General features: G+C 46.0%; 1 protein-coding gene across 1 annotated transcript; it reads left to right on the top strand.

The window, feature by feature from the left end:
* The first annotated feature begins 8,438 nt into the window (after nt 1-8,438).
* LOC109768081 (chaperone protein ClpB1-like) lies at nt 8,439-10,619 on the top strand. The gene is made up of 6 exons (XM_073503087.1): nt 8,439-9,063; nt 9,153-9,301; nt 9,401-9,738; nt 9,826-10,093; nt 10,174-10,371; nt 10,464-10,619. Exons 1-6 carry the CDS (start codon nt 8,439-8,441, stop codon nt 10,617-10,619), a joined length of 1,734 nt encoding a protein of 577 aa, XP_073359188.1.
* The last annotated feature ends 8,351 nt before the right edge of the window (nt 10,620-18,970 follow it).

Below are 18,970 nucleotides of genomic sequence, written 5' to 3' on the forward strand. Positions count from 1 at the left end.
TGTTTTGCTCTAGGGAGAGGTTTAGTCAACGGATCTGCTACATTCAGGTCCATATGTACTTTACAAATATCTATGTCTCCATTTTGAACACTTTCACGAATGGAGTTGAAGCGACGCTTGATATGCTTGGTCTTCCTGTGAAACCTGGGCTCCTTCGCAAGGGAAATAGATCCAGTGTTGTCACAGAAGAGAGTCATCGGGCCCGACGCATTGGGAATCACCCCTAAGTCGGTAATGAACTCCTTCATCCAGATTGCTTCTTGCACTGCCTCTGAGGCCGCCATGTACTCCGCTTCACATGTAGATCCCGGCACGACGCTTTGCTTGCAACTGCACCAGCTTACCGCCCCTCCATTCAAAATATACACGTATCCGGTTTGTGACTTCGAGTCATCCAGATCTGTGTCGAAGCTAGCGTCGACGTAACCCTTAACGACGAGCTCTTCGTCACCTCCATAAACGAGAAACATATCCTTAGTCCTCTTCAGGTACTTCAGGATATTCTTGACCGCTGTCCAGTGTTCCATGCCGGGATTACTTTGGTACCTTCCTACCAAACTTACGGCAAGGTTTACATCAGGTCTGGTACACAGCATGGCATACATAATAGACCATATGGCCGAGGCATAGGGGATGACACTCATCTTTTCTCTATCTTCCGCCGTGGTCGGGCATTGAGCCGTGCTCAATTGCACACCTTGCAATACAGGCAAGAACCCCTTCTTGGACTGATCCATATTGAACTTATTCAATATCTTGTCAAGGTATGTACTCTGTGAAAGACCAATAAGGCGTCTTGATCTATCTCTATAGATCTTGATGCCTAATATATAAGCAGCTTCTCCAAGGTCCTTCATTGAAAAACACTTATTCAAGTAGGCCTTTATACTTTCCAAGAATTCTATATCATTTCCCATCAATAGTGTGTCATCCACATATAATAAGAGAAATGCTACTGAGCTCCCACTCACTTTCTTGTAAAAACAGGCTTCTCCATAAGTCTGTGTAAACCCAAACGCTTTGATCATCTCATCAAATCGAATGTTCCAACTCCGAGATGCTTGCACCAGCCCATAGATGGAGCGCTGGAGCTTGCATACCTTGTTAGCATTCTTAGGATCGACAAAACCTTCCGGCTGCATCATATACAATTCTTCCTTAAGAAAGCCGTTAAGGAATGCCGTTTTGACGTCTATTTTCCATATCTCATAATCATAGAATGCGGCAATTGCTAACATGATTCGGACGGACTTCAGCTTCGCTAAGGGTGAGAAAGTCTCATCGTAGTCAACCCCTTGAACTTGTCGATAACCCTTAGCGACAAGTCGAGCCTTATAGATGGTCACGTTACCATCCGCGTCTGTCTTCTTCTTAAAGATCCATTTATTTTCTATGGCTCGCCGATCATCGAGCAAGTCAGTCAAAGTCCATACTTCGTTTTCATACATGGATCCTATCTCGGATTGCATGGCTTCAAGCCATTTGTTGGAATCCGGGCCCGCCATCGCTTCTTCATAGTTCGAAGGTTCACCGTTGTCTAACAACATGATTTCCAGGACAGGGTTGCCGTACCACTCTGCGCGGAACGTGTCCTTGTGGACCTACGAAGTTCAGCAGTAACTTGATCCGAAGCTTCATGATCATCATCACTAACTTCCTCCCCAGTCGGTGTAGGCACCACAGGAACATCTTCCCGCGCTGCGCTACTTTCCGATTCGGAAGGGGTGACTATCACCTCATCAAGTTCCACTTTCCTCCCACTCACTTCTTTCGAGAGAAACTCTTTCTCCAAAAAGGACCCGTTCTTGGCAACAAAGATTTTGCCTTCGGATCTGAGGTAGAAGGTATACCCAATTGTTTCCTTAGGGTATCCTATGAAGACGCATTTTTCCGACTTGGGTTCGAGCTTTTCAGGTTGAAGTTTCTTGACATAAGCATCGCATCCCCAAACTTTTAGAAACGACAGCTTAGGTTTCTTCCCAAACCATAATTCATACGGTGTCGTCTCAACGGATTTTGACGGACCCTATTTAAAGTGAATGCGGCAGTCTCTAAAGCATAGCCCCAAAATGAGAGCGGTAGATCAGTAAGAGACATCATAGATCGCACCATATCCAATAGAGTGCGATTACGACGTTCGGACACACCATTTCGCTGAGGTGTTCCAGGCAGCGTGAGTTGTGAAACGATTCCACATTTCCTTAAGTGCGTACCAAATTCGTGACTTAAATATTCTCCCCCACGATCTGATCGTAAGAACTTTATTTTCCTGTCACGTTGATTCTCAACCTCACTCTGAAATTCCTTGAACTTTTCAAAGGTTTCAGACTTGTGTTTCATTAGGTAGACATACCCATATCTACTTAAGTCATCAGTGAGAGTGAGAACATAACGATAGCCACCGTGAGTCTCAACACTCATTGGACCGCACACATCAGTATGTATGATTTCCAATAAGTTGGTTGCTCGCTCCATTGTTCCGGAGAACGGAGTCTTGGTCATCTTACCCATGAGGCATGGTTCGCACGTGTCAAATGATTCGTAATCAAGAGACTCCAAAAGTCCATCTGCATGGAGCTTCTTCATGCGTTTCACACCAATGTGACCAAGGCGGCAGTGCCACAAGTATGTGGGACTATCGTTATCAACTTTACATCTTTTGGTATTCACACTATGAATATGTGTAACATCACGTTCGAGATTCATTAAGAATAAACCATTGACCAACGGGGCATGACCATAAAACATATCTCTCATATAAATAGAACAACCATTATTCTCGGATTTAAATGAGTAGCCATCTCGAATTAAACGAGATCCTGATACAATGTTCATGCTCAAAGCTGGCACTAAATAACAATTATCGAGGTTTAAAACTAATCCCGTAGGTAAATGTAGAGGCAGCGTGCCGACGGCGATCACATCGACCTTGGAACCATTCCCGACGCGCATCGTCACCTCGTCCTTCGCCAGTCTCCGCTTATTCCGCACCTCCTGTTTTGAGTTACAAATATGAGCAACTGCACCGGTATCAAATACCCAGGAGCTACTACGAGTACTGGTAAGGTACACATCAATTACATGTATATCACATATACCTTTGGTGTTGCCGGCCTTCTTGTCCGCTAAGTATTTGGGGCAGTTCCGCTTCCAGTGACCACTTCCCTTGCAATAAAAGCACTCAGTCTCACGCTTGGGTCCATTCTTTGACTTCTTCCCGGCAACTGGCTTACCGGGCGCGGCAACTCCCTTGCCGTCCTTCTTGAAGTTCTTCTTACCCTTGCCTTTCTTGAACTTAGTGGTTTTATTCACCATCAACACTTGATGTTCCTTTTTGATCACCACCTCCGCTGATTTCAGCATTGAATATACCTCAGGAATGGTCTTTTCCATCCCCTGCATATTGAAGTTCATCACAAAGCTCTTGTAGCTCGGTGGAAGTGACTGAAGGATTCTATCAATGACCGCGTCATCCGGGAGATTAACTCCCAGCTGAGACAAGCGGTTGTGTAACCCAGACATTTTGAGTATGTGCTCACTGACAGAACTATTTTCCTCCATTTTACAACTGAAGAACTTGTCGGAGACTTCATATCTCTCGACCCGGGCATGAGCTTGGAAAACCATTTTCAGCTCTTCGAACATCTCATATGCTCCATGTTTCTCAAAACGCTTTTGGAGCCCCGGTTCTAAGCTGTAAAGCATGCCGCACTGAACGAGGGAGTAATCATCAGCACGTGATTGCCAAGCGTTCATAACGTCTTGGTTCTCTGGGATGGGTGCTTCACCTAGCGGTGCTTCTAGGACATAATCTTTCTTGGCAGCTATGAGGATGATCCTCAGGTTCCGGACCTAGTCCGTATAGTTGCTTCCATCATCTTTCAGCTTGGTTTTCTCTAGGAACGCGTTGAAGTTGAGGGCAACGTGGGCCATTTGATCTACAAGACATATTGTAAAGATTTTAGACTAAGTTCATGATAATTAAGTTCATCTAATCAAATTATTCAATGAACTCCCACTCAGATAGACATCCCTCTAGTCATCTAAGTGAAACATGATCCGAGTTAACTAGGCCGTGTCCGATCATCATGTGAGACGGACTAGTCAAGATCGGTGAACATCTTCATGTTGATCGTATCTTCTATATGACTCATGCTCGACCTTTCGGTCTTCCGTGTTCCGAGGCCATGTCTGTACATGCTAGGCTCGTCAAGTCAACCTAAGTGTATTGTGTGTGTTCCGAGGCCATGTCTGTACATGCTAGGCTCGTCAACACCCGTTGTATGTGAACGTTAGAATCTATCACACCCGATCATCACGTGGTGCTTCGAAACAACGAACCTTCGCAACGGTGCACAGTTAGTGAGAACACTTTCTTGAAATTATTATAAGGGATCATCTTACTTACTACCGTTGTACTAAGCAAATAAGATGTAAAACATGATAAACATCACATGCAATCAAATAGTGACATGATATGGCCAATATCATTTTGCTCCTTTGATCTCCATCTTAGGGGCGCCATGATCATCTTTGTCACCGGCATGACACCATGATCTCCATCATCATGATCTCCATCATCGTGTCTTCATGAAGTTGTCACGCCAACGATTACTTCTACTTCTATGGCTAACGTGTTTAGCAATAAAGTAAAGTAATTTACATGACGTTATTCAATGACACCTAGGTCATACAAAAAATAAAGACAACTCCTATGGCTCCTGCCGGTTGTCATACTCGTCGGCATGCAAGTTGTGATTCCTATTACAAGAACATGATCAATCTCATACATCACATATATCTCATTCATCACATCCTTTTGGCCATATCACATCACAAGGCACATGCTGCAAAAACAAGTTAGACGTCCTCTAATTGTTGTTGCATGTTTTTACGTGGCTTCTATAGGTTTCTGGCAAGAACGTTTCTTACCTACGTAAAACCACAACGTGATATGCCAATTTCTATTTACCCTTCATAAGGACCCTTTTCATCGAATCCGTTCCGACTAAAGTGGGAGAGACAGACACCCGCTAGCCACCTTATGCAACTAGTGCAGTCAGTCGGTGGAACCTGTCTCACGTAAGCGTACATGTAAGGTCGGTCCGGGCCGCTTCATCCCACAATACCGCCGAAACAAGATAAGACTAGTAGTGGCAAGAAAAATTGACAACATCTACGCCCACAAGTGCTTTGTGTTCTACTCGTGCATAGAAACTACGCATAGGCCTGACTCATGATGCCACTGTTGGGATCATTGCAGAAATTTAAAATTTTCTACGCATCACCAAGATCCATCTATGGACTTTACTAGCAACGAGAGGGAAGGAGTGCATCTACATACCCTTGTAGATCGCGAGCGGAAGCGTTCAAGTGAACGGGGTTGATGGAGTCGTACTCGTCGTGATCCAAATCACCGATGACCGAGCGCCGAACGGACGGCACCTCCGCGTTCAACACACGTATGGAGCAGCGACGTCTCCTCCTTCTTGATCCAGTAAGGGGGAAGGAGAGGTTGATGGAGATCCAGCAGCACGACGGCGTGGTGGTGGAAGTAGCGGGGATCCCGGCAGGGCTTCGCCAAGCGCAAGCGGGAGGGAGAGGTGTCACGGGAGGTAGAGGGAGGCGCCAAGGGCTAGGGTACTGCTGCCCTCCCTCCCCCCACTATAAATAGGGGTCCTGGGGGGGCGCCGGCCCCCTGGAGATCCCATCTGAGGGGGGGGCGACGGCCAAGGGGGTGGCTTGCCCCCCAAGCCAAGTGGGGTGCCCCCCACCCCCAGGGTTTCCAACCCTAGGCGCAGGGGAGGCCCATGGGGGTGCGCCAGCCCACCAGTGGCTGGTTTCCCTCCCCACTTCAGCCCATGGGGCCCTCCGGGACAGGTGGCCCCACCCGGTGGACCCCCGGGACCCTTCCGGTGGTCCCGGTACAATACCGATAACCCCCGAAACTTTCCCGGTAGCCGAAACTGGACTTCCTATATATAATTCTTCACCTCCGGACCATTCCGGAACTCCTCGTGACATCCGGGATCTCATCCGGGACTCCGAACAACTTTCGGGTTTCCGCATACTAATATCTCTACAACCCTAGCGTCACCGAACCTTAAGTGTGTAGACCCTACGGGTTCGGGAGACATGCAGACATGACCGAGACGACTCTCCGGTCAATAACCAACAGCGGGATCTGGATACCCATGTTGGCTCCCACATGTTCCACGATGATCTCATCGGATGAACCACGATGTCGAGGATTCAATCAATCCCTTATACAATTCCCTTTATCAATTGGTACGTTACTTGCCCGAGATTCGATCGTCGGTATCCCAATACCTCGTTCAATCTCGTTACCGGCAAGTCACTTTACTCGTACCGTAATGCATGATCCCGTGGCTAACTCCTTAGTCACATTGAGCTCATTATGATGATGCATTACCGAGTGGGCCCAGAGATACCTCTCCGTCATACGGAGTGACAAATCCCAGTCTCGATCCGTGCCAACCCAACAGACACTTTCAGAGATACCTGTAGTGCACCTTTATAGTCACCCAGTTACGTTGTGACGTTTGGTACACCCAAAGCACTCCTACGGCATCCGGGAGTTGCACGATCTCATGGTCTAAGGAAAAGATACTTGACATTGGAAAAGCTCTAGCAAACGAACTACACGATCTTTTATGCTATGCTTAGGATTGGGTCTTGTCCATCACATCATTCTCCTAATGATGTGATCCCGTTATCAATGACATCCAATGTCCATAGTCAGGAAACCATGACTATATGTTGATCAACGAGCTAGTCAACTAGAGGCTTACTAGGGACGCGTTGTGGTCTATGTATTCACACATGTATTACGATTTCCGGATAACACAATTATAGCATGAACAATAGACAATTATCATGAACAAGGAAATATAATAATAACCATTTTATTATTGCCTCTAGGGCATATTTCCAAGATGGGCTACAAAGCAGCCATAGGTATATAGTCAAAACAGAAATTTCATATTCACGGAAACGGAAAGTTCTGTTTCCATGCATGTTCCACCGGAAAACACCATTCTCTTTTTGTTTCCGTTTCGACATAAAAAAAATCTATTTCCACTTCCGTTTTGCAAATTTCCATTTTCATTAAAACGGAAAGTTTCACTCCATTTTCATCCCTACTAGGCTGTACTGTTTCTTGTGTAGAAGTTCTTTCTAAACAACTTTATCTAATATTTTGAAGTTAATTTTGTTTATTTTCATTTTTCAGTTACTGAAACCCAAAAATCCTGAATTTTTAAATTGGTTTTTTTACCCGCACATTTGCAGTTTTTTATCATGAGCATGGCATTTTTAATAACTAAAGCATGGCATTTTTTGTTACTTACAGGACGGCAGTTTTATTATCAAGAGCATTATAATTTTCATAATCAATAACATGGCATTTATTATTATTAAGGGGATGCCATTTTATTATATGAGGGTGGGATTTTTTGAATTTTGATCATGGCAATTTTCATAAAGAGGGTTGCATTTTTTATTATAAGAGGATGTCATTTTAAAAAAAAAATTGACCTTGTCATTTTTTATTATAAGAGCATGGCATTTATTAGAAAGAGTATAGCATTTTTTTTATTATAAGAGGATGGAATTTATTATAAAGAGTATGACATTTTTTATTATAAGAGGATTGCATTTTTATTATTAGAAGATGGCATTTTTGTCATGGCATTGTTTTATGAAGGCATTTTTTATAAAACAGATTTTTAGGGGGTTTATATTTGTATAGACATATTTTAAAATGCAGATTCACTCATTTTGCTTCGTATATAGTCCGCATTAAAATGTCTAAAAAGATTTATATTTAGGAACGGAGGGAATAGTGTTATACATAAAAAAAATTCTGAGATGTGGTAGTTTATATATATTTTTAGGGGGTTTATATTTGTATTGTCATTTTTTTCCCTTTTTCTATGTGAATGGGCTGCAAGGCTTGGCAAAAGACCCGACTTGGGCTGGGCTGATTCGTCTGCGGGGCTGGGGGGTCGCTCTGGCTAATAGATCGCTGGGGTCGTATCCATCAGACGGCTCCGGAGATCCTAAGAAAAAGAGAAATCAGACGGCTCCGGAGGTGAGTGACAGTGAGCCCAGATCGGACGATCGATGCGGAGGTGTCCGAGTAGGGTTGGTGCTTGCTTTGAGTCCATCACCGAGTCGTGGTTTACTACTCTATCTATCAGCTGCGCTAGATATATATACGTCCCCTTTGAAAGCCAGAAATCCATCGATTCCGGCGCGCGGCGTAGCAGAGAAATCAGAAGATGGAGCAGGCTATGCTGGCTAGGGTATTGGCCGTTACTAGCGTTGGTTTGTCGTGGGCAGTAGTGTGGAGCCTCTTGTCGCAACAGCTCAAGCCCTTCTCCACGCCCGCCATCCTCAGGACCTTGGACGCCGGCATGTTAGATCCGGTCATCGGCCGCGACGACGACATCGACCGCATCATCTGCATCCTCTGCCGCCGCACCAAGAACTGCGCCGCCCTCGTCGGCCCCGCCGGCGTCGGCAAGACGGCCATCGTCGAGGGCCTCGCTCGGCGCATCGCTGCTGGGACGGTCCCCGAAGCCCTCGTTGGGGCCCGCGTGGCCGAGCTCGACGTCGGGGCCATGGTCGCGGGAACCCACTGGCGCGGCATGTTCGAGCAGCGCTTGAAGGATGCCATCAAGAAGGCCGAGGATTCCGCCGGCAAGCTCATCCTCTTCATCGACGAGATGCACATGATTGTCGGTGCCGGCGATCAACGTGGCGGCACCGGCGACGCGGCCAACATCCTCAAGCCCGCGTTGGCCCGTGGCCGCATCCGTTGCATAGGCGCCACCACAACCGAAGAGTACCGCAAATACATCCAGAGGGATGCCGCGCTCGAGCGGCGCTTCCAAAGGGTTGACGTCGACGAGCCGACCGTCCAGGCAACCGTTGCCATCCTGCAGGGGCTGAAGCAGCGGTACCAAGACTACCATGGACTAATAATCAGCGACGACGCTCTGGTTGCTGCTGCGCACCTCGCCGGCCATTATATTACAGGTACGTTCATGACAAGATTTGTGCATTTTGTAGGTTTACTTTTGTAGGTTTGTGCATCTTGAAGAAATTGTGGATTTTGTTGTCTTCAGGTCGTCAGTTTCCTGATAAAGCAATTGATCTGATGGACGAGGCATGCACTTCCGTAAGGTTGCATCAACCAAAACAAATTAGAGATAAGAAAACTAGCACTGTAAATGCAGTGCAGGAGCTAACCGTTGGTCCATGTCATATTGCACAGGTAAATTCACATTTCCTTGCCAATAATAGAATCTGTATGAGTAGTCTCCATTTGTTTCAATGTGATGCTCATGCCATGTTCTTTTGTTATATGATGAAGGTTGTGAGCCGATGGACTAAAATTCCGATCACTACACTTGGCCGAGAGGAAGAAAAGTTCTGCCACCTAGTAGACCGATTGCATGAGAGAGTCGTTGGACAGCATGAAGCTATTAATTTGGTTGCGCAAGAAGTGCTACGTTCGAGGGTCGGCTTTGATCAATCTAGCCAACCAATCGGTTCTTTTCTATTTTTGGGGCCGACTGGTGTTGGGAAGACAGAGCTTGCGAAAGCACTTGCCGAGAAGCTGTTTGACAATGAGAAGATGTTGGTCCGCTTTGACATGTCTGAATATGCTGACAGTGGATCTGTATCGCGTCTCATTGGAGGACCTCAAAGGTAGGTGTAACTTGTACACTCTTTGCACATGTATTTCTTTCCGAAACTTCCTTCTCATGTCTCACATTTCCATTTGACTTTCTGAAGCTATGAAGAAGACGGACAGCTTACTGATAAAGTAAGGAGCCAACCATATAGTGTTGTTCTTTTTGACGAGGCAGATAAGGCGCATCCCTCGATATTCAAGGTTCTCATTCAACTCCTCGATGATGGCGTGTTGACTGATGGAAAAGGACGGAGCGTATATTTCAAGAACACCATCATCATCATGAGCTCAGATCTAGGAGCAGAGAACCTGTCAGTTGGAATGGCCGCAGAAAACATGAAAACTGCACGGGATCTTCTTATGGAAAAGGTATGTGTATCCCAAACTGTCTCTTTGTAAAGTCCTGTTGGGCACTCTGCTGATCGACATATTTACCTGATCTTGCACAGGTTGAGAAACGGTTTAAGCCTGAATTAATTAACAAACTGAGTGAGACTGTGATATTTGAGCCGCTCTCACATGACGAACTAAGGGAGATTGTGAAAATCCAGATGAAGAGTGTTGTTGCTATGGCAGCTAACAAGGGCATCTCTCTGTTTGCATCAGATGCTGCCTTGGACGTCATTTGGTCAGAGTCGCACGACACGGTAAGTACATGTTATTTTCATCACCAAACCAAATCACGCATCTATCTAGTATGTCCCGCTTACGATGCATATACATGGACTGTTTATTGCAGGTGTATGGCGCAAGGCCTATTAAGAGGTGGATGAAGAAGAATGTGACGAGAGTTCTCATGGACATGCTCGTCAATGGAGAAGCATGCCAAGGATCGACCGTCTCCATCGATGCCGCCGATGATAGGAAGGGGCTGAAATACCACGTACTGAAGTAGCGGGAGGTGGCAGATCTACCAGTCCTGTCCAGGCCAGCTATGAGTTTTGCCGTGTGCATAGGCATATATAGCGAATATGTATGTTGTTAGTGATTATTGACCAAGCACTTGTTGTTCGTACTGTATAAGTATTCATTACCTGTAGCAAAATGGTATGTAAAACTTGCGGGTTTGTGAGAAAATGTTTGTTGCTTGGTGAGATTTATAAGTACTTCCTTGTGTGCCCACTGATGAAAACCTCTATGACTGACTGCTACTGAGTTTAATAATAAACCTTGTAAAATGAAAAGTAATCCCTGGCTTGAGCTGACTGTCATTTTCCTCACGGTGAAGCCTTTTCCCCCAAAAAAGAACGGACGAGACAACGTATTCCAATTGACTCCGCTGCCGCCAAAAGGGAATATCAACGACTTTTTGCTGAATGAAAGTCCAACTTAGTCTTTGGGCCGCTGCTCCCGGTCTTGAGTCTTGACACTTGAATCCAAAACTGACCAGCGCGTGCACATTGTCTGGCTGCGCGCGCTGGGATACCCGCCTTGCTCCCCCACTATCTCGTGTGTGCGTTTGCGCGTGTGCTGCTCTCTCCTCTCCCTCTCCCTCTTGTAATCTTCTGTGTCAAACAACTCTGCTGTACACCTGGGGTCTGGCTAAAATGTCAGGTGACTGAAAATATGCATTCCTACCGCCTCCGATTTTCAAATGGGACTGGCTAAATGTCAGGTGACTAAAAATGCAATTTGGGTTGGTTAAACTGCTATGAGCCGTCAAATGCAAGATGGATGGCCAGATGGGCATCTTCAACCTCCGAAAACGATTCACCACTCATCTTCGATCTCTGGACCGTCGAGCCACCACATGCCTAACCGTCTGCTGCCACTGCCCGTGGCCGGCGGTACTCCCACGCTAGCCTCGCCCTCCCCCAACCGCCGCCCACCGCCGTGTTGCCGCCGCCCCCGGCCATGCCTCTTAACCCCGACCAACAACCATTTTTCCGGTGAACATGCACCCCCACCCCAACATCCTTAAGATAGATAATGGGGTAGAGCCTGCCACCCTAAGATCAATAATGAGGTCGAGTGCCACCCTAAGATAGACCCAGAGGCCTTCTATGGCAAGCCGGCGGGTGCTTCTTCCTTCTCTCCAACGACTTCTTCCTTTCTTCCAAAAATATAAAATTCAACTGACCCAATTTGGATTTTCAATCGTCTAACAAGTAGCTATTGTGTTCCAAAATATGCATCTCAAAGCAAAAACCCAACTGTGATGGCCATCTGTAAGGCTATAAAACAAGCTGTAGTTAAGCACTAGCATCCCCCGCTCCTGCCCACGTGCGAACTCCCGTCTAGGGTTTCCTTGCCTCTTGCCGGCGCCGCCCGTCCACCTCATCTTCTATGGTCCTTGGATCATGGAGGCACGGTGGATCCCGGCCCTTGCCGGTGGGAGGGCTCTGTTTTTAGATTATTTTCTGAGTTTTGTTAGGGTTTGTGCCATGCTCAAGAAGATGACACTAGTGCAGAACCGGCCTTTATCACCGGTTCGTAAGGGCCTTTAGTGCCGGTTCTGCAACCGGCACTATGGAGTGGAGACTAAAGCCCCCCCCCCTTTAGTACCGGTTTGGCACGAACCGGCGCTAACGTGCCACCACGTGGCACGAGCCAGGCCCGGGTGCGTGTAGGACATTAGTACCGGTTGGTAACACCAACCGGTACTAAATGTTTGGGTGTGTTTTGGTTTTAATTTTTATTTTTCCTTTAGTTTTGTGTTTTCAATTTAATTTAGTTATTGTTTTACATTATAATGAGTTGTTAAATCATTAGATGAAAGTACCGCAGATTAGTTTCGACTGGATGCATGTGGATCCTAGCTAAGTGATCAAGTATATGCCATATCCATATTACTTGATCACTTAGTAAAAAAGTGATCAAGTAATATGGATATGGCATATACTTGATCACTTAGCTAGGATCCATCCAGTTGAAACTAATATGCGGTTTCTTTCATAAATGATATAATAACTCATCATCATCTTCATCATATTAATATAAAAACTCTTGCATCATATCATCACCAACAACAGTATATACTAGCTAGCAAAGATATCATCGAGTTCAACATGGTCATGATATTATAAGCGTTCATAACACCACAAAAGCAAATCACTCTTTGAGATTAAGTTCAGGACGAAGAACACGGACACGCATGAGAGGACAACAAGTACTAAGAGCATGATAACTAGCTAAATCACTCCTGTTGCTCTCTCTCAGGTAAAATAGCATAGAACATGTATAGCTCTCCTGATTCATCATATTGGAGCATGCAGATGAACCTGTCTCCTAATCATGGGCTGCGTTTCTGATTGCTGCCCCCTAGTACTTCTCTGCGATCGTTAACAATTTTGCTCCAATCTTTCACTATTAAGCATTCATCGCTTTCAGAAATCCTGAATGCACTCATGTGCACTGTAGGATATCTTGGCCGTAAGCTAACAATTGACATGCGACCTTTAGTCTCGATCCACTGAGGCACAACTGTCATCGGGAGTCCTTGTTGAAGAACATCGTATAGTAATTAATATACTTAGCAATGAAAGTTTAGCTTGAAAAATAATGTATGCAAAAGATGCGAAGTAGTTGGAGAAGAAGTGGTGGTCGATGAAACTGAATTTTTCGTAAGTGCCATATATATAGGAGGGGCCTTTAGTACCGGTTGGAGCCACCAACCGGTACTAAAGGCCAATTTTGGCCAGGTCAAGCGGCAGGAAACTGCCCTTTAGTACCGGTTCGTGGCTTCAACCGGTACTAAAGGCCCCCTTTAGTACCGGTTGGAGCCACGAACCGGTACTAAAGGTGTGCGCTGGCGTAGGAGCGGTGCGGGCAAGTTTAGTCCCACCTCGCTAGCCGAGGGGCGCCCGCACCAGTTTAAAAGCCCCGGCGCGGCTGCTGTCTCGAACTCCTCTCTATAGCAGGCTTCTGGGCCTAACTTTGGCGCGCTGCCCGTTGAGCCTCCTAGCCCTTCTGGGCCTGTATTTGCAAACCCTAGGGTTGGCAGGCCCAGCAGGCAGCGCCCCAACAATTTTTTATATAATTTTCTTCTATTTATTTCTGAGTATTTTTTTTACTGTATTTAGTTTCTTTGTGAATATAAAAAAATTATATAGTTTTTTTCTTTTCGCCGTGACCCTCTCTACTCTTTTGCACATGCTATGCGGGTGAAATGATGATACCATGCCAAGTTCCAACATTTTCAGAGTTCATTTTGTAGTGATTTTCAATTTCACCGTCATTTAGCTCTCTAAACAAATCGGTAAATGACTGAAAAACATGAAATGATGTCAGAACGTGTTGGAAATTGATGACGTCGCTTTGAATGATGCATATTGAACGCAAAAATAGGCTGGAGTTCAAATAAATTTAAAAAATATTGAAGTGCCCGTGTAACAGATGAGTTCTTGTTCGAAATCCTGATACTCCGAAAGAGATTATTCAGTTTGTACACGAGGTGCGTCCAGTTTTCGCCGTGACCCTCTCTACTCTTTTGCACATGCTATGCGGGTGAAATGATGATACCATGCCAAGTTCCAACATTTTCAGAGTTCATTTTGTAGTGATTTTCAATTTCACCGGCATTTAGCTCTCTAAACAAATCGGTAAATGACTGAAAAACAGCAAATCATGTCAGAACGTGTTGGAAATTGATGGCGTCGCTTTGAATGATGCATACTGAACGCAAAAATAGGCTGGAGTTCAAATAAGTTTAAAAAACATTGAAGTGCCCGTGTAACAGATGAGTTCTCGTCCGAAACCCTGATACTCCGAAAGAGATTGTCCAGTTTGTACACGAGGTGCGTCCAGTTTTCGCCGTGACCCTCTCTACTCTTTTGCACATGCTATGCGGGGGAAATGATGATACCATGCCAAGTTCCAACATTTTCAGAGTTCATTTTGTAGTGATTTTCAATTTCACCGTCATTTAGCTCTCTAAACAAATCGGTAAATAACTGAAAAACAGCAAATGATGTCAAAACGTGTTGGAAATTGATGACGTCGCTTTGAATGATGCATACTGAACGCAAAAATAGGCTGGAGTTCAAATAAGTTTAAAAAACATTGAAGTGCCCGTGTAACAGATGAATTCTCTTCCAAAACCCTGATACTCCGAAAGAGATTGTCCAGTTTGTACACGAGGTGCGTGCAGTTTGTACACGAGATGATTATCATAAAAAAATACATTGATTATCAATGATCTTTTTGTGTACAATCTGAATTGTCAATATGAGTCCTCAACGGTTTAGAAACCGGTGAAGACTCATATTGCGACCACAAATTCTACACATAGAGTTCAATGAAGACCAAGTGCTTGTGATAGTTTGAGAAGTAACATGTTTAAGGTGGTAAAAATCTTGTTAGGGGAGCGAGGTGGGACTAAAAACAGTCTGCCACAACCTCTTTACTACTAAAGGTGCTGGCCGGGCCCATTCTCTTTTGTACCGGTTCGTGGCATGAACCGGTACTAAATGAAGTGCCGGTATAACAGATGAGTTTTCGTCCGAAACCGGCCCTGATACTTCGAAAGAGATTGTTCATTTTATACACGAAGTGCATCCAGTTTTTGCCGTATTGTCCAGTTTGTACACGAAGTGTATCCAGTTTTTGCCGTAACACAAGAAGTCCGGAGTTGTAATAAGTTATTAAAAATAAAAAAGAGGCGCAATGCTCATTAATTAGCTTCAACCCTTGAGGAATAGGGTAGACTACATGGAGAGTCTACCCTATTCCTCAAGGCTTGAAGCTAAGCAACGTGAAGGTGAGCATTGCGCCTCTTCTTCATCGTCTCTGCACTCAGGGCTTTTAACCACTCCTAGTGCCTCTCTCTTCGTGAGGTGAGACTAAAAAACTGCTTAGTAAGAAACTCTAGTACCGGTTCATGCACGAACCGGTACTAAAGGTGCTCGTGGGGCCACAGCCTCATTAGTACCAGTTCGTGGCACGAACCGGTGCTAAAGGTTCGCCACGAACCGGTACTAAAGATCTCCTCCCGCCTAGCCGTTTGAACCGGCACTAATGGACGCATTAGTGCCGGCTCAAATGCAAACCGGCACTAATGTGTCTCACATTTGACCCTTTTTCTACTAGTGTGAGGCGGCGGCGGCGGCTTCTTGAAGATGGGAAAAGGTCCTCCCCGTCTAGCCCCTGTCCCGGTGATGTTTCAAGCATCGTCGGAAGGTGTGTGGTGGTTTATCTCCAGCGGATCTCGTGGGTTCCGGTCGGCGTTTATCTTCGGTGGATCCGACTGGATCCGGTCTTTGTTCGTCTACATCTGAGTGTCTGCAGGTTGGATCCTTCCGGTCTATGCTTCTCTACATCGGTGGCGGTTGTTGTTCTGGTGTGCTGGTCCTATGGGGCCTTAGCACGATGACTTCCCACTGTCTACTAAAACAATGTTTGCCTGGCTCCGACGAGGGGGGGGGGGGGGCAATGACGGCGGGGCGCCTTCGACTCGCTCCAGCGCTTGTAGTCGTCGCTAGGTGGTCTACTGACCTAGATGTAAATTTTACTTCTAGGGTTATTTGTACTACCTTGACAATTGCTGAATAGATAGAAAGTTTTCTCGAAAAAAAAGAAGCATCTCAAAACAAAAGACCAAAACATGCTGACCATTAAGTTTAACAAGTACTCCCTCGGTAACCTAATATAAGAGCGTTTAGAATACTAAAGTAGTGATCTAAACACTCTTATATTAGTTTACGGAGGAAGTACAATATTACTGTAGCTGTGCACGTGGAGTCGTGGACGTTGGAAGGAACATGGTATCGGACTACCTGCCCACGAGTGCTTTTGAGGTCGATCGTGTTTCTATATCTATCTAGGGTCCGACATACTTTTATGGACACGTCTATTCTCGTGTTCTATTTTTAACACGTACGAGTGGCCCACCGACTCACCCAGCAGTGCCCGGAGCTGAGTGAAGTGATCGACTCAACGTAGGGATAGAGAACCTCTCCCCCCAGCCCTGGTGTCGCCCCCTCTGGTGACTCGGGGAGCAGGTAGGGTCCTTCCGCCACCGCCACCCCTACCCCCTTCCTTCCCTCCCCACCACCGATGACGGTCGCCGGGTATGCCCGCATGGGTGCCGGTGAAGGTGGCGGCGGGGATCTCGGCGCTTCGTCCCCACCCGAAGGTCTACGGTTCCTAGGGCGACGGGTCGCTGGTGGAGTCCGGCTGCGGCGGGGAGCAATTTTGCTTTAGATATGGAGGTTTGAGTCCCCAATTCCATGTTGCCTCTCTCTAGCCATGTCTTTGGCTTGTGACTCGTTTCCCAGCTTCGACAATGGTGATGGTGGTCAACTTGGGGCCGGGGGGAAACCTTGGCCAGTCTGGCCGGCCCGGCAGCGGCGACGCCCAAGGGCATCGCTTTCCTCCATGGAGGTGCAGCCGAGGTCACCAGCTCTCCACTCTTATCTAGTGAAAACCCTCAATCCTCTTCGGATTTGGCGGTGGTGGGACCTTGAGCGTCGTGACCTTCCTGGAGGGGTCGTCAAGGGTGAGGGGCTCAGATGGGAGTTTTGTACATGAGGGCCGAGTTTTGCTAGCGTTTCGAGCTTGTGCGGTATACTGTGGGTGGTAGGCTCCGGCGTATCTTCATGTTGGTGCTCTCTGGTGGCGGTCAACGTCACTTGGTCCCGACGGTGCGGCATGTCGATCCTGACGGAAGGGGATAGGGTTTCCTTTCCCGGCGGAGTGACTTGACGATACCTAGAGACACCTGGGTCTCCACACAATGGTGATGCTCTGTTTCCCTTGCCTCTTTATATCTGCTTGGTTCTCTGCTGCCTCATCTTTGGCGTCCGATACGATGAAGCTTTCCTTCTTCTACTAGTTGGGCGTGGACAGTGGCGGTGCTGCGGGCATGGAATATCCCAAATCGAGGCGGTCGTCCTATGTTCACCTTACGATGTGAAGGCACCACTCTTCTAGCTCTTTGGTGAGCTTCTTGGAATCCCGACAGTGCGGCACATACGAGCCATGGCTAGGGGATAGGGTCCCTCTTTGGTGATAGAGAAGGAAGATGTTGTGTTCCCTCCCTTCATAGGTGTCCATGGAGCTAGGTCCATCTTAGACGGTCGGCTATATGCCGCTTTGCTGCTCTGTTCTTGATTTCTATGATCCTAGTGTGGAATAATCGGCTTCTAGCAAGTTGTAATTTTATTTTCATTTCACTACCTGCTTGTGGTGGAGGCTGTAGTTGTGTTTATTCCCTATTGTACCACTTTAGCCGTTGTATTCAGGTCCCTTTGTCCTAATTCTTGGTCCGTTGATGATTTTGTTAATTCAAAATCGGGTTCTTCGCGAGGCTTCTGATAAAAAAAAGTGAGTGAAGTGATCGAAAGGTCGACCGAGAAGTGCACAACGGCCTCGTCTCTAAGAGAAGAAACCAGTGAGAGAAAAGTATAGGTCAATAGATCTTCTCACGACGTGGCGTTTTGCTTTGTGGTTGGTGATGGGTCTTGGTGGCCATTTGTTCAAGCAGGGATAGTGTGGTGGCGATTGCATTCCTGTGTCGGACATATGTCCTCGGGATCCACTGTTGCAAAGAAGTTTGCTCCAGTGTCGGCGTGGATCTTGGGAAGTAGTGCAGGAGCGGGTGCAGATAGTGGTCTGTGTTGGCGGCATCTGAAAGACGACGTATCGTCTGTTGGGATCGTGGTTGGTGGCTGACAGATATGGTTTTCTCCTCCAACATCATAGCTCAAGCAACTCCTAATCATGCTAGGAAAACTTAGCTATTTATTATGAAAATGACTGGTCATGCAAAGGAATGGGTTCAGCTATCGAAACATGTAACAGTTGAATCATTGTTGTCTAATGCAATAACAGAGAGCAAGAGCGAAGAGAGTGGGATTTGTATCAGAATGATCAAGGCAATTTTCTTTCCTGGCAGATCGACAATGGAAAAATGCTCCTTCGGTGGATACTCGAACCTACCCTCAAGAACAGATCGTACCACGGAGAACAACACCGAAGAAGGCAATCAATACACAACGAATGCAACAAATATGATGCATGATCATGACATGACAAAATGCTAGTGTTTGAGCTAATGCTATTAGCTACACGTTTAGTTGAAGTTCATTTGAATCAAAGATTCAAATTCAAATTGCAAAAGAAGCATTTAAGATGCTCTTTACTTGATTTGACGAGATCATCAGGTATAATTTGTTCTAACATGCATGAAAATGATACAGATGGAAATATTGGATTTTTTATGATCATTTTTCATATATAACTTATTTTGATCTGATGTGTAGATTATTTTCTATGAATTTTAGAAGTGTGGGATATTTTCTAGAATTT

Source organism: Aegilops tauschii, chromosome 7 (genome assembly GCF_002575655.3).
Source record: "Aegilops tauschii subsp. strangulata cultivar AL8/78 chromosome 7, Aet v6.0, whole genome shotgun sequence".
Classification (NCBI taxonomy): Eukaryota; Viridiplantae; Streptophyta; class Magnoliopsida; order Poales; family Poaceae; genus Aegilops; species Aegilops tauschii.

Bases quoted from the DNA above. Each gene is read 5' to 3' on its own strand.
- LOC109768081 (XM_073503087.1), top strand. From the start codon at position 8,439: ATGTTAGATCCGGTCATCGGCCGCGACGACGACATCGACCGCATCATC. The intron at 9,302-9,400 runs GTAAATTCACAT...TATATGATGAAG, and splicing joins GTCCATGTCATATTGCACAG to GTTGTGAGCCGATGGACTAA. The intron at 10,372-10,463 runs GTAAGTACATGT...TGTTTATTGCAG, and splicing joins GGTCAGAGTCGCACGACACG to GTGTATGGCGCAAGGCCTAT.